The 15,562-nt window shown below is 36.6% G+C and overlaps 2 protein-coding genes across 4 annotated transcripts in view; one reads left to right on the plus strand and one right to left on the minus strand.

Moving 5' to 3' along the window:
• The first annotated feature begins 374 nt into the window (after positions 1-374).
• Positions 375-6,642, plus strand: GIMD1 (GIMAP family P-loop NTPase domain containing 1). The gene is made up of 3 exons (XM_009932139.2): positions 375-430; positions 2,013-2,436; positions 5,221-6,642. The coding sequence occupies exons 2-3, from the start codon at positions 2,044-2,046 to the stop codon at positions 5,488-5,490; spliced, it is 663 nt and encodes a 220-aa protein (XP_009930441.2). The 5' UTR covers positions 375-430; positions 2,013-2,043; the 3' UTR covers positions 5,491-6,642.
• A 780-nt stretch (positions 6,643-7,422) lies between these two features.
• AIMP1 (aminoacyl tRNA synthetase complex interacting multifunctional protein 1) overlaps positions 7,423-15,562 on the minus strand; it is a 47,274-nt gene continuing 39,134 nt past the window's right edge. For 2 of the 3 annotated variants that reach the window (XM_075421378.1, XM_075421377.1), the window contains exons 6-7: positions 14,295-14,463; positions 7,423-7,606 (exon numbers count right to left, since the gene is read on the minus strand). In XM_075421378.1, the coding sequence (XP_075277493.1) occupies positions 7,440-7,606; positions 14,295-14,463 (336 nt within the window). In that variant the 3' untranslated portion in view covers positions 7,423-7,439. Of the gene's footprint in view, positions 7,607-7,719; positions 7,818-14,294; positions 14,464-15,562 lie in introns of those variants that run through there. The other variant, XM_075421379.1, reaches the window with a different exon arrangement.

Below are 15,562 nucleotides of genomic sequence, written 5' to 3' on the forward strand. Positions count from 1 at the left end.
CTGCATATGGTTTACACTGCGCTTTGAAAATACTGTGATTATTAATTCATTGCAATAATAAGAGAAAGTGCATATGCTCTTCACATGCATGTATGAACACAAACATGCAACACAAAGTAACCCCAGTACCTCCATTATCACTCTCACATTTAACTGCTGGTAGAACTTCAATAACTTTCAAAAATATCAACTTCAAAAACTGCATCTGCAGCCAAGCTGCAAAAATTCAACACTGCCAATTACTGATCAAGCCTATGCAACTGAATGAGGACCTATCAGTAACAGATTAACCAGATTAATGTGTATGTAACAGTCACAGCGTGGTACGCTGCTGCTGTTAGTTTCAAAGTTCACATATGAACTTCTTTTTATACTGTACACATGGTTTATGAATGAAGGCTAAGTGAAAGAGGAATTGAAGGGAAAAAAGGTAAGTGACATAATAAGAAATTAATCTAAGTGTAGACAGCTTACAGGAAAAAAAGAACAAATACTTGATCGTGATTTAAGAAAGGAATGCACAAATGCACGTCCACCATATCATATTATGCTACAGAAAAAGAATACAGTGTGCACCTAGACTGATGAATAGCTGATGATAACCATTTCATAAGGTGTCTTTTTAAAGAGTTACTATCAAAAAAAGGCAACAGATCATTGAAAAATCCACAAACACCTCACTGTGAATTAATAAGATCATAATGTACAATATTCAATGTTGCCTATAACAAAATTAGTACAATAGCTCCTGCATGTTTGGCTTTGTAGTGAAGTTATTTCAAGAGATTGATTTGGGCACAGATTTAATATGAGGGAGAAAGCTTGAACTGCACATGCAAAAAGCTAAATAAATTAATGACAGGAAACCCCATTCTAAAATTATCCACGATCTCTCTATGAGTACCTAAACATAGCATCATTAAAAAAAAAAAGTCTTTCTGAAGTTCAGGTGTCTCTGATAATTTAAAATCAACTAATTATTTGCCAATATGGTTTTCCATCTGAAACAGCTCTGAGTTTATTTAATCAGCCAGTAGTCCTGTCAGACAATTAACATGCACCAAAAATCCTTCAGATACTGGATTACAGCAAAGCACAAAGAGAATGAGAGGGCTTATTTATGAGCAATTATAGTAACTAGAAATAATACTTACCCATCTCCTCTCTCCATCCACCAGTCTATGCTTTTCTTTTCCACTAATTGTGCCATGAGTTTAAAAGTTTGTACAGTATACACTTCCAAAGTCTCACTTTCATACGGGGTTAGAACCTGCAGCATTGGCTATTTCAGCTCTTCTTTTTTTCATTAAGACATACTTCTTATATTTATCTGTATCAGAAAGCCCTTTTGGATTACTGTCTATTTCAACTGTAGTGATAGCTGATGAAAGATGTATTCTAAGCTGTTCTCTTCTGTGAAAAAGCACTCCTTTAAAAGCTACTTCTCCCTGACTACCTTTTTTTTTTTCACGCTAAAAACAAGTAAAGCTTTACTTCCTGAAACATGGTCACTTCATAACGGCAGCATGCATTTTTCACCATTCTCTTCTTCCTCACCTAATTTCCTCCTTTTCGTAACTACTCTCCCCGCATGCCAATGCTGTTTTCCGCAGTTGTTTCCCAACTCCTCTCTTCCCTCCCTTCTGTTGCCTCTCCTTAGCTTTATCTGTTTTATCGGTTCCTAACACTCTTCTCACATCTGATTCTTTCCCAGCTCTTCGATTTCTGCCAGTGTAGGAGTACAGCCTGTTAGGTTGCTCTTGTACCTGTGATACCTTCCATGGGGTCTTGTTATTTCTAAGAAGTAGACTGGGAAGGACAACAAAGATCCATCCTTGGATCAGACAAGAGGTATATGTGCTGTACTGAATGTCTATCTACACCACACACTCCTTCAAACATTTCAGGCAGGGAAGGATACTCAAAAGATACTGAATTTTGTGGGTTTTTGATGGATTTTTTTTTTTTTTTAAGTTCTCTCTAACTGCTCATGTTATTTGTTCTTCACTTAGTGACACAGGTTTGTGGATAAAAGCAGAGACAATGGCAGACAGCAATGAGATGACCATCAACCTTGTTGTCCTTGGAAGAACTCAGGCTGGCAAAAGCGCTGCTGGGAACAGCCTGCTGGGCAGCTCAGACTTTGAGAGTCATTGCTCCCCAAGCTCTGTGACTACGTGCTGCAGCCTTGGACGCAGCTGCCGCATTTTGGGGATTATACGAAGAAATGGCTGCGAGCTACCTCTCCGTGTTCGAGTACTTGACACTCCAAGCTACCCTCACAGTGGTCTGAGCAAAGAGCAGGTGAAAGACACAGTGAGATCAGCCCTGGTTCACCACTTTGGGGAGGAAGGCCTGCATCTAGCTCTCTTGGTCCTGAGGGCTGACTTGCCTCTGTGTCCGGATGAAAGCAATCAAGCAATTCAGTTCATCCAGGTAACAAATAAACAAACAGAAGTCTCTGCCCTAATGGCAACTCTTTTGCCTTCAGGTGACAATAGCTATGAAAGAGTTGACTGCAAAAGTGAAATAAGAGACATGCAGCTGAAAACTGGAACAATTTCCAGTGCAGCAGCTGAAACACACCATTCACAATTCCAACACCATAGCTACACTTACCGTACTAAACCTGAGCAGGCAGAGGGAAGAACTGCTCTTTTCTGTACATGGGCTTGGCACAAAGGAATTTAGGAACTACACTTACCTATCAAAGTAAGCTTTTCTCTCAGAAAAATAGTTAAAGCTTTATCATAACAGATCAAGCTTGTTGAAGAGAAATGCTATTTAAAGCAAGCAAAAGTCAGGCTACCTCACTCTCCTGCACTCTGTATAGGATCAAAAGCAGAGAGCAATGGGTCCAAAATCACACAGAAAGTCTGACTGATCTGGGACAAGGATGCTCTACTCTGTCCTGCACTGTCACTACTGCTGTATCAGTTAAAGAGAAAATAACTAGAAAGTTACATAAACTTACTCTGTCTAAGGAGAATTTCTAGCATAACTGACTTGAAGCAAGTATTTTGAAGCTCCTGGGGGAAACGTGGTGGGTTTTTTTGCAAGTAGGTAGGATATGTGGGGAGAGACACTGAAAAGGTATGGCTTTCTTTTCAGTTGGAGATTTCTCATTACCATGCATACATATCTTTGGAAAATTGGGGGGGGGGGGGGGGGGGCCACCAAGTGGATATTGCTCAGTTTATCGATCTGATCAGATGAATCAGGTTTGTATGATTTAGGAAGAAACCAAGGGTTTCAGTTATTGCTAAAGCCTGCACGTTACACTTCACATGTCTTACATTAATGAACTTTCTAAAAATCTTTAGGACTGCAAAGCACTTCCTGGTCCATCAAGTCTTATCACCTGCTGTAACTGATATTATCTAAATATATAATACATATGTAAATAAAAATATACCAATATATAAATATATAGCTAGAAAAATAGCTTTCAAGTTGTGTTTAATTTGCTCTCCCATTCTTTCTGATTGCTCTCTATTAGTAGGTTACTCCTCACTTGTCCAGTAGTTTGAGAGTTGGTTCCAATTTTACCACACTCATTGTCAGTTTACATATATTAGTTTACAGTGCTACCCTTTTTCCTTATGCAGTTCACCATCTCTCTATATTTCATGGAATTTAAGAGAAAGTAGTATTTACTCTAAATATTTTTACTCTAAGCCAATGAAAAATCATCATGCTTCTAGTCTGAGATGGCTTTGGATGAAGTCCACGTGGGCATTAAAAGAGATGCCATCATGCTTTTTCTCTTTAAATGGAGCTTTAAAACCCCTGCTGGAAAGGAAATAAAGCTTGTTTAAAAATAATGAGAAGGCAACACCTACTTCTGTTTCATGATTACAACTGGCTCTCAGCTTACATAATGGTTGGCTTTTTAGTTATTTTCCCCTTAAAAGACCAGATGCTGTCATTTCATCAGCCACAAACAAACAGGGCAGGACAACTGCCTGGGTGACAGGAACGTGAACAGTAATGGTTATATTTCAGCATGTCATTCCAAAAAAACATTAACGTGAAGACTACCTTTAGTAATCAGGAGTTATCACAATAATCCTCTACAAATTAGAGATGCTGTATCAATGAGGTTGGCATATCAGTAGAAGACTACTGGCATTTGAATCTCTCTGGATTTTTTTATTTCAGTAACATAGCCTAATGAATTCAGAGAGTGGCAGCTACTGCTTTCAGAACTAACATTAGAATTGAGTTTGAGTCCTCAGCAAATCAAGGCACTATTCTCTCTCTCTCTCTCCCCAAAACTGATAACCCGACACTTCCTTAGACAGCTTATGCCAAAATTTTGTATGGGTTAGATATTTTTTTTTTTCATCGCTAGTGTCTAAACCAGATTAATTGCTATCAATACATCAGGTTTTTCTTATTCCCTGCTTATCTTGGGAGTAGAAACATGTCTTTTAAATCAGTTTTAAACACGTTGGTATTTAGGTTACAGAGTTAACATAATTGCAAAGTGGATTTTATTACCAAAGTAGGCTTCGTGTCATACACCAGTTACCATGATTGCACTAAAGTGATAAACTCATTTACATCTGTAAATGAAAGCCCAATCTCTTACTCATATTAAAATTTTCTGTACTCATTGACAAACAAAGCAGCTTGTTTTCTCCATTCCCCTCCATCAGATGAATCACAGCAGTTAAAGAAACTCTCTAGCCCATCATTTCAGTTGATACATTTGATTCATGCTTTTCCTGAACTGCTAAGAGTAGTTCAGTTTTATGGGATACAGCTGGAATTGCAGTTAGTGTTACACAGAAATTCACCATTTATTTTTTCAACACAAGGTGATTTTGTGATTTAAAAAAAAAATTTTCAAAGTAGTGTAAAAAATGTACAAATAAGGATATGTGGGAGCTACTGATGTAAACTAATGTATGACACAGCTAAACAACCATTTTCCCTTATTTACAAAAACATTTTTTAATTGGAGAAACTCTGTTAACATCCATAGTAGGAGAACAGAGAATTGCTAGTACTGCACAACCACATATTTCCACTGAAAGTGGACGTCAATGTCTTGGAAGGTGACAACCCCCAGAAATTTCAGCAACTCATAGTATGAACTGGATTATTGCCAGGGAAAGAACATGTAACTGGTCTGTTAATGCAGAAGTATATGAGGTGGGAGTGGGAAAAAGGAACAAGAAAAAATAACTATTCAGGATTTGGTTTTCATTACAGGAACTTCTGGGTCCCACATGGAAGGATTTCACTGCAGTTCTACTTACTCATGCAGACAAGGCAGAAGAGGCTGGATTCAGTGAGGAAGCGTATTTGCTCAGTGCCTCAAGTACCCTGCTGTCACTTTTGAGCTCAGTACAGCATAAATACATTTTTCTAGACAACCAGAAGAGCTTCATTAAAGAGGAAAGAGCTATTGTCTTAAGAAAGCTCTTGAATTTTATGAGACAAAATAATTACCAAGTGCTTCTTAAACACAGCAAGCAATAAAATTAGCTTTCAGGTGCTCATTCGTCTATTTTCTATGGCAGGTAACATTTCACAGAAATAAAACAGTAGAAGCCATCAAGTGGAGAATTCCACATCCATATCAAATACTTTTAAACACACAGTTGGAAATATCTCTTTGGATTACCAAACCACTTGCCTTTCATAGAGTACCTCACACTACTGCATCCAGTATCCTAGCTTCAATCACAAAATCAGAAAGAGCTAGTGCTCTAAATCACGATCCTAAGGTTTATGTGGTGCCAAATGAGACTTTACGCTACACTGGACTTTATATTGCAGCTCTAACAGAACACACATCTGGAAGAAAAAAAAAAAATAAAAAAAAGCACATGCATTCAGAGTGTAAGGGAGCCTCTTTGCTCAGTTCTTCAAGCTTTCAGAAGTTCCTCTGAATTCCAAAGTTTGTAAGGAGCTTTCCAGTATTAAAAGCTAAGATTTATTTACTGTAAAAGTAATTCCTTACCTTGATTCAGGATTACAGAGAGTTGACATTTTGAACTTTATTTTGTTTAATAAGATGTTACTGGATAAGTAGTTTACAAGGCAGATAAAATAGCTCCTGTGTGCTTAATGCTATTCGCCACACTTAAAAGAACTAATTACTATTGCTTATTCCCAGATGCATGAAAAATTCATAGTTTATAGGTATATACAAAACTCATTAGGAAGAAGAAATCTCTTCACCTCTTCATTTGTGCCTGTTCCTTTTAATTTTATATTGTTGTCATTTTATTCTCTCTCCCAGTTTACTGGATGAAGTTCAAAGGCTGCAAAATCCAGAGTGGCTACGTTTTCTTTACTTCAGTGGTTAAAAAAGCACTTACTATTTCCATGGTTAGACAGTAACCAGTTAATTATACGTCAAAATATCTGAAATATCTCTAAATAGTTACCTAAAAACTTTACTGTAAATTGAACTAAAATAGTTCTTTTCAGATTATTAAAAGGGAGGAATTAAAAAAAAGTAATTTGAGGCTACTACCATAGCAACCATGACTACTTGTAGTACACTATTATGGAATAATTCTAACTGTAAAAACTGAAGAAGCTATTTCTGTTAAAACCAAAGCATATTTTGTACAAAAAATCATTGCATAAAAATACATTAAAACCAAAAATAAATTAATTTTATACCTGTTTGGGCATTGGAAATGGATTTTTTTTTTGGTAGTGTTTGACTGGCTTTGGCCATCTATTTGCTATTCATTCTTTCTTAATACTATGAAACATCTGGAAGGAAATTTCTAGGTGGACTACATAAAAAACTATTTTAGCAAAGTGACAGCTTTGATCTTGTAACAGCTTAACTGTGGGACATTAAAGTACATCCATTTGTATATCTGAGGGCATAAAAGGCCACAGTTTAACCTTCCCATTACAATTGTCTGCAGACTACTGAGAAAACACAGCCAAGAATAAAGTTGCAGAGGGTTATAATATATCTGAAAATTTCTTGAAAGAAGAGGAGAAAAACTATTAAAAGGTGACTAGAAGAATGAAGATGATGGTGGTCTTCATTGACCAACTGCTAGTCCTGCACCTCTTGGAGAGCAGTTAGTACACAAGGAACACGGCAGAATTTTCTTCTTATTGAGATGCTCTTGCTCCATAGAACCTCTAAACCTATTAGCTGTCCAGAAAATATGCTTGCCTGCCTGTAGTTCTAACATGAACAAGCTTTGGCAATTAAGTCTTGCGCAGAGTGGTTAAAAACTGTCAACAACACTTAACCTCAAGGACTGTAAGCATGGTAAATGAGTGAACTGTGAAAATGCTGGAGGCATAACACATTCTGTACCTCTGGAAGAGGAGTCAAACCAAAAAGGTACTAGTCATGCATTTTGGAGGAGTAATATATTCATGTTTTTTTATTGTGCTTGCATTACTTTCCATTTCAACATCTGAAAAGGCTTCTAATCATCATTTATTTATTTAATTCCGCTGTTTGCCATGGTCTCTGCCCTGCAGACTCCTTTCCCTTTCACTTCAAATGGAACTCCTTTGTACATAGCAACACACTGGTCATTGGTATGAAGATCAGGTTGGATTTGCTCCCAAATCTTCTTCTTGGGATTAAGTTCCTTCTCAGGATCTCCTGTTTAAAAACAAAGAACAACCTAATAGCACACAACATAGCAGGCAGAGCAAGAGCTTTACATATGTACACATCTGTGACAGCCCACATAGCATCACTGCACACACTTTCAAGGGAAAAAAACATTACCTGCAATTCTCAACACAAAAACTTTAACTGGAATTAGGGATTGTCCAGGAAATGTCTCCAGAATCTGTGTCAAAATGCTGGTCTATCAAGGAGGAAAAAAATGTTGAGTAGCAGACCACAAATGCTGCCAAAAGGAAGAAATCAAACCATTGCTAGTTGTTTTATAAATTTACTAGAGACCAAAAGGATTACAAAGAATTATGTAGATGTGGACCACAGAAATATGCTACTCCCCAAGACACAGGTTTGTCGGCATCTTAAGGTCAGGAATTGATGAATTTTTATAAGCAATTAATACCAAGTGAATTTGGTAGGTGCCTTTATAGTTGAGAAATATTGAACTTAGACAAAAATAGTCCAAAATTAGGATACTGACATGTAATTTTAGCCTCAGGTTTCAACACTGTTCTGCTACTTTTTCTACTATCCGATGACAAGCTCTGGTGCCTAGAATAACAGCTTGTATTTCAGCAATTATGGCCGCAGTCGAATAAGCCTCAGTTACCTGTTTCTGTGTTTATTGTACACAATAAGCTACCTACCCCCTAGAGGTATTGACAGTCTAACTGCATTAGCAAATCTGAGTACTTAAGGATGTCCAATGACCACAAAATGCAGGTTTCTTCTACTACTGTTTCGAAATACTGCTAACAAATTACATAGAATAGCGAAGTATTTCAGAGTCATATTTCTCCTATTTTTAAATAGGCATGAAATGCAAAGGATAGGAACAAAACAACTACAAGTTTTCATTTAAAAAGTTATTTCATCTTAATGCTGTCAAGGTGCTCTTGACTTCCTGTGCGTAACACAGGACAAACAAAATACCCACAAGATTTGTTTTAAATATAATTAGAGCACATTTAAATGCTGAAGGGAATCCTCTGCTGTTTCATTACTGATATACTATACTTTTTTTTAAACTTGCTTGGAGTGCCATATTGGCACCATTCTGCCCAAACTATCAAAATCTTAAGTTCCAAAACAAGCAAAAACAAAAAAACCAAATCCTAGAAAACAGATCCTCCCTGAGGAGCCAGGATTTCCTAAGGGCAAATGAGGAGTTCTTCAAGTGAACAAAATGTCAAGTACTCTCATATTCAACCACTCAGTGTCCCCAAAGGTTCAGGAAGCAAACCTATAAGGCTACGGGGATTGCAGCTTCTAGTAGCTGGTTGAAATTCGTTACTGCTTGGTGTATTCCTGACTGAGAGACCAACAGGCCGTTAAACGAACCACTCTCATTCCAGCCTGCCTTCTTGTTTTTCTTTTCTACATGTTTTTAATGGTTCAATCTACTCACATTCTCAATGCTTGCAAAAGTAAGTTACTTTTGCCTGTACATGGGTCTAACTTCTATAACTGTATAAGAGGAGCAGACCAGGCCAGATTTCTCTGTTAGCCAGGCTAGCCTTGCAAGAACAAGATTCAATAATGCAGTCGAGTTAGTTCACAACCACAGTGCACTTAAACATTTAAAAGAAAAATCAGTAATACCATTAATAAATTAAACATTTAGAGCTAATTGTGCATTTTCACAAAAATAAAAATCCTGCTCAATGCTAAAGTTCAGGAACAAAGACAGACATGGATTTAGACCAAAGTGAACGCATACGAACTAATAAAATCATTAAACAGAACGTTAAATCATGCATCATGCATTTCCTTCACCCTCCTCAAATATAAAAGGCAAGTGAATTTTTTCAGTAAGAAAAAATCCTGACTTTTATTATAAAAACACGCTTTGGATGTTAAGAAGTTTCTTTGGAATCCTGCATCATGCTCCCTTGGGATCTGTGGTGAGCTCAGATTAGATTAGCATAGGCACTGAGTTTAAATACTACCAGAGCTTTAGGCTGTGGACTTTTCTATGACTTCTCCTCACTGCATTCCTTCTTCCCAGAAAATATTCTTTAGAAGGTTTTATATAATTAAAATAAGTTTAAACTTGTAATAGTTTAATGAGCTTCCCACTGTCTTTACAGGAAAAGAACCAAATAAGAGGTCTCAAATTTTGTTAAACATGCCATTTGTTCCAGCAGATACATATTACAAAAGAAATTCTCATAATAAGCAAGAAACCTCTCCACTTTGTAACAGCTCAATAACTATTGAAAGAATATATCTCAGCGCAAAAGTTAATACCACTTAGCCCACTGTGGATTATAACTATGTAACCAAAGGAAAGCATCCATATACCAGGGCTTTGATTAAAGAAACCTGTTAAATACAGACTAACCATTGCACTACAGTTTTAGCACTTATCTTTTTTTAAAAAGAGATAGTTATTAACTAAATTGTCAGGGATTCTTAGACCAAACTGATTATTCAGTTATATAATTTAAATAACAGATTTGCAGGTCCTGTGGCATTTTTGCATTGAAGAATTTTGTCAAAGCACCAATTATATTGCTATTAGAAAGAAGCATTTTTCACAGCAAGCTGTGAAAAACGCAAGACTTATTGCTGTCTTATGGCAAGTACTCTGCAGGCGGGTTTAGTATTTACAGACATGCGATCGAATAATTTTTCGATGGCTTACGAATCACACATTTTGCCCCAAAAGGCAGACAGAAATTTGATAAAGTTCTTAATACAAAAGAGGACCAACAGATCTTGAAGATTCATGTACTGTAGAATAAAATGGTGTTCAAAGTTCCCCTAAGAGCAATGTCATCAAATAAACAAACAAAAAAAGAACACTCCTCCAGACAACAGCATTCCTTATCAAATCACTCCTCTAGGACATTTCAGATGGTTCTAGGAAAACTCCCAGGTTTCTGCAGAAAAAGTTCAATTGTTTTGAATCAAGATACTATTTGTTTACTTTGACTAAAATGATCAAGGAAAATAAGCCTGTATCTCATGAATATTTTGTATGGTGCAGCGAATAGGCTTAAAAATAATTTGATTCCTAGCAGCTTGATACAGTTGTGTTGCTTTATTATTGCTGCTGCAATTTCTGTTGCTTCATAAGCTTGCGTACTTCAACCTAAAACAAAGACCCAGCTGTCCTTTCTATTTTAATTTCAAGGACTCAAACTGAATCTTAATGCTTTAAAATTACTCCTTAAAAAAATTTTGATCAATCAGTTACAATTAAGCACTGAAATTAAATGACATCTGACATAGCAAGGATTCTACCCTCCTGATAACAGTATCAGTGAAACACCAGTTTGCCTTTCAGGAAGCAGAGGCTAAGAAGCATGTGAGATTTTAACACAAACCAAGCAGGAGATACAGATGTACAACCTAGTTAAAAATTGAGAGTTTCCCAGTCTCCCAGTGAGTTTATCCTCCAAGGAATAAAAGAAGAAAAAAAAAAAACCACCACCAAACAAGCCACACAGCTGTTTAAAATGGAGAAAAATTTAAAAAAAAAAAAACAAAAAAACACAACAAACCCAAACCAGAAAAAGCAACAGGACAGGGAGAGCAGTTAACCAAACCCACCAGAAGTTGATAATCACTTGGACAAGAAGGTAAGTGGCAACAACCTTAGACTCTAGCTAAAACAAATTAAAAAAAAACCCCAAACCCTAAAGCAACCCCAAATCTACCAATGAACAGTGTTAATATCTTAGTTTCTTAAGTCTGTTGCATATTGCCAAGTACACAACAAATTAAGTTACAGAAGCAGATGTTAGAGTGGTTTTGTAAGTCTCCATCTATCAATGCTTTTTTTCTTGCCTTTCCCTACCTACTTCAAGATAAGAAAATCACAATTCTTAAAATTCTTTAAAATAACTTTTGTGTAACTAGGAGATACATCACTCTACTTTGCACTATTAAGCATTAGGTATATTTTCAGTGTCAATAGTTAGCTTTAATCTCACAGCTACCAATTTTTCTGAGCAGCTATTTATGACATTAGGAAACAGCTGCCATATTACAATCTATAGCCTTGGATGTACATGCTTTTCATAGGCATTGTAAAAGCCTTTACTTGGCACTTCTAAGAGCTTCATATCTTTGGCTCTCTGTCAGAAGTAAACTGATACAAAGCGTAGAAAACCTTGTATCACACGCTGCAGGTCATAACTTCAGAACTAGTACAACTTTTATACCACCTTTAGCTTACCCTATGTCTTTTAAGAATCAAAATGTCAACAGAGTATCTATACACTTTAACACATGGGAATAATTTTAAAACAAATGTTTCTATAACTGATTTGCTCTAAAAAAAGCTTTTTGCAATTGTAACCATGGAGTTAAATAGTTTAATTATTCTGACAAAACTTCCCTCATTAGTCATGTGCAAGAAAAGATATGCTGCCTAACAGAGAATAGGACTACTACCAGCTCATATACACTTCTCAAATGCCAGCTATACAAACTTACTTGAGATACAAGTTTGGAGTAAGGTTATGCCTTCAAAAAAACCAAAAAGGATCCTCCACCCTCAAAAAAGCCACATGCCCAGGCTGACTTGTACATCGTTTTGCAGGCTTATGCACTAGAATGGTTTACTCCGCAGTTTGATGCTCTCTTGCACATCCATTTCCACAGCAACAGAAAGCAATACGAGAGTACCCTTGCTTGTAACAGAGGTCACTCATGCAACATTTAATCTGCCTTTATTCATGGATATGTGATAACTACTAGAAGTTATGAGTGAGTGTTCCTACAATTTAGCCAATGCAACTGCTGAAGCGTTTCAGATCTCAGCACAGTGTACCAATTCTACATCTCAACTAGCACGCTTGGTATATTATTAATAGAGAAAATTAAAAATGAAAAGTGCTGCAAGACTGATTCCTTTCTTAAACATAGCATTCTTTGAAAATATTTTCAATCAGAGCATTAAACCACAGCAAGCTGAGCTTTCCTCCTGTTTCAAAAACACCTAGCTAGACCATTGCTTCTTTTATCATATGCCAACCAAAATACTTTTTTTAGAGCATCACAGTTTCAATCATGAGCATATAAAAATATCTATATACATACACATATATTTATGAAAGGTATTTCATGCAAATACGTTTAAGCATAGAACTTGCCAAGAGGTTCATAAACGAAAACACTGCTGTACAGCTAGAAATTATCAGAGCTGCAATAGCTTAAAAAAGTTAATGTATTTCTATGTACACCATTTTCTCACATGTGAAAGCCAACTTTTGAGCAACAAATTCTTCCTGAAGACAAACATTTTGATAAACGTACACGCATAGAACTCCACCCAATGTGGGAAATACTTGGAGTTAGACTATGTTTTCTTAAACTGAAGTGATGCAGTAATGCTGACCAGAAGACAACTGTTCATCAAGAATTCGGTGATCCACATAACAGTTGACCTGAGCAGGTCTGGGCTTGTGCTGTGCTGCACAAGTTCCTGGGCCACAGGACAAACCTAGCCAGCTGACAGTAACAGAGGAGCCTGCAGGCAGCTCCCACGTGGTACCAGCGACTGAGCCACCTGCGCATTCTCACCTTTATGGAAAAGTGTGGCATCAAGTTCTCAACAGGGTTCCCATTATCTGTGTGACGTAAGATTATTTACACTATTCTCTCTTTTCAGTGTCAGCTCTAATAAATAGCATTTTAAATGATACTTTACACAGTCTGAGTGCCTTTCTTACAGGAATCATAATGGACCAGCATCTGCTGATGAAAAACACTTAAAAACACAATAAAGATAACAAAATAACACTGCCAAAGACAGCAAGAAGAAAAGCCAAATCTGACCGTATCCCTTTCAGGCTCAGAATAAAAAAACCTGACATTTGGGTAGGAGGGAAGCATTCATCAACACACTACATCTGTGATGCTTATTTGAGGTCCTAATATGCAGGGTCAGAAACTAATCATTTTCATAGATGAGTGGGAGGTGGAGGAAGTGGGAAAATGGATGAAAATAATCTTTTGAAAAAGTTTAAATTTGATTAGTTTCTTATTTATGGTCTGAAAAAAATACGGATTTATTGATTTAGTTAAGCGGGAAGAAGTTCAGGTCTTTGGAGACCTGAAAAGTAATTTCCTCCCAGACAAACAAACGAAAAACCCCTGATACTTTAAATATTATAGGTTCCTCTCATAAACATGAGATTTCCACCCCCTCCAATCCTCTCCATCCCCTCCTCCTCCAAAAAAAACCTAAACAAACAAACCCCTACCTCAAGTTCTGATACTTTCATTAAGGGAGGAGCTAGAATCAGGAACTTATTACTCCGTCACTTACATTGAGACACTAGGAAAGATGCTTTACATTTGCTTATTGTAACTTGCAAAGTGCAAATACGTTTGTCCATACATTTCAAATGCAGAAATACTTATTGAGACTTAAAGAAAGGGGGTAATTTCATACTAAAGTACTACACAACTTTCAAGTTACAGTTCTTTCCCTGTATCTTCCAATTCTTGGCTAATGGTTAAGTATTTTCAATCCTTTAGTTACACAATCTTTGCTTGCTAACAATAAAAAAGTTTGAATATTACTAATTCAGAAAGTTTCAACAAAAAAATGCAGCCAACTGAAGTCAGTTTATACTGTTTTATCTGCTTTGGCACTGAGGTTGCCTTGGCATACTTATTTCCTCCAATTTCCCAAATACCCACTTACCAGGAAAACCTTCAAAAGTGATTCTATCCCCAGGTACTGCCCCGGGTGGGGGAGCCAGAACTTCCACTTTTTCTGGGGAGCTGGCACACATCACCATTGCTTGAGATACTACTCCTCTCATCTTTGCAGGCTTCAAGTTACAGAGTAGTATTGCCATGCGATTCTGCATCTTAGGGGAAGAAACAGAAGGATGTGAGTACTTAAATGCCACATGCTTTGGGGGACTCTAATTGTTTCATTATATCAAAAGAATTACAATTAAGAGACCTTAACATGGATGAGAGAAGCACACAACAACAAATGCACAAGTTGTCTGTTGCAAAAAATGTGCAATTCAGAAATCCAAAAAACAGGTGATGCAATTCACCCGCGTTCCATCTTTACTTGTTCTAGATCACCACTTCAGTCCATTTTCAGTATAGCACTATTTACCAATTTGTACTTAATTAGAAAAAAACCCCACAAAACAAAAAACACTCCACAAATTAGGCTAGCTCATAGATAAAAATTTCAGCCTGTGTACTGGAAGCATACAGGTGTATTACATAATTAGCTCACTTGAATCTTATCTTCTTTAATCCAGATTATTTGAATGATTTTTAAGCACTGAAAATGGCTGTATATACTGCGCACTGCAATTTGTTAGAGCAAAATAGTAAAACTAGGCTTCTTCCTTTGTTGTTGTATTTTAATAAAAATTATAGTAGTAAAACAGAAAAAATACACTTCATTGGGTGAAACTGCCACACTTTAGCTCAGAAAACAAACCACACTTTCAAACTGAATAAAAACCAAACCCAGAACATTCTTAAGAGACAGGCAGAAAGTAAGGAAGCCTTAATTCCCATACTCCCAATGCACATATATGTTTCTCCGTATTTATAGATTTCAGTCTTTGTGCATTACAATATAAACTTTAAACAAAACTGCAGGATTAATACTTAATAAACTCATAAGATGGAGTATTCTGAATACTGCATATTTTCCAAGTAGAACTTTATACAAAGGAGAACTATAAACTTCCAGAATGAAGCCATTATAATGAAAAGTTGATCTTGCATATGTTTCAGGGCAGCCCACTGACTGAAAATTTCTTAAGTTATTGCTATGGCTATAAATAGCCCAAAACACAAGAAATTGCTGTAAGCTCTCAGTGAGTCTAAAATTCAAATTGTAGACATTACCTAGCACTGAATAACAATTAGCAAATGGATATACAGAATAAAAGAAACAAGATTTGTGCATCTCGTACTGAACTTTAGTTTTGA

This window comes from Opisthocomus hoazin, chromosome 5 (assembly GCF_030867145.1).
Source record: "Opisthocomus hoazin isolate bOpiHoa1 chromosome 5, bOpiHoa1.hap1, whole genome shotgun sequence".
Classification (NCBI taxonomy): domain Eukaryota; kingdom Metazoa; phylum Chordata; class Aves; order Opisthocomiformes; family Opisthocomidae; genus Opisthocomus; species Opisthocomus hoazin.

Excerpts from the sequence above, each read along its gene's own strand:
- GIMD1 (XM_009932139.2), top strand. The coding sequence starts at position 2,044 with ATGGCAGACAGCAATGAGATGACCATCAACCTTGTTGTCCTTGGAAGA. Across the intron at positions 2,437-5,220 it reads AAGCAATTCAGTTCATCCAG|GAACTTCTGGGTCCCACATG; the intron begins GTAACAAATAAA and ends TTTTCATTACAG.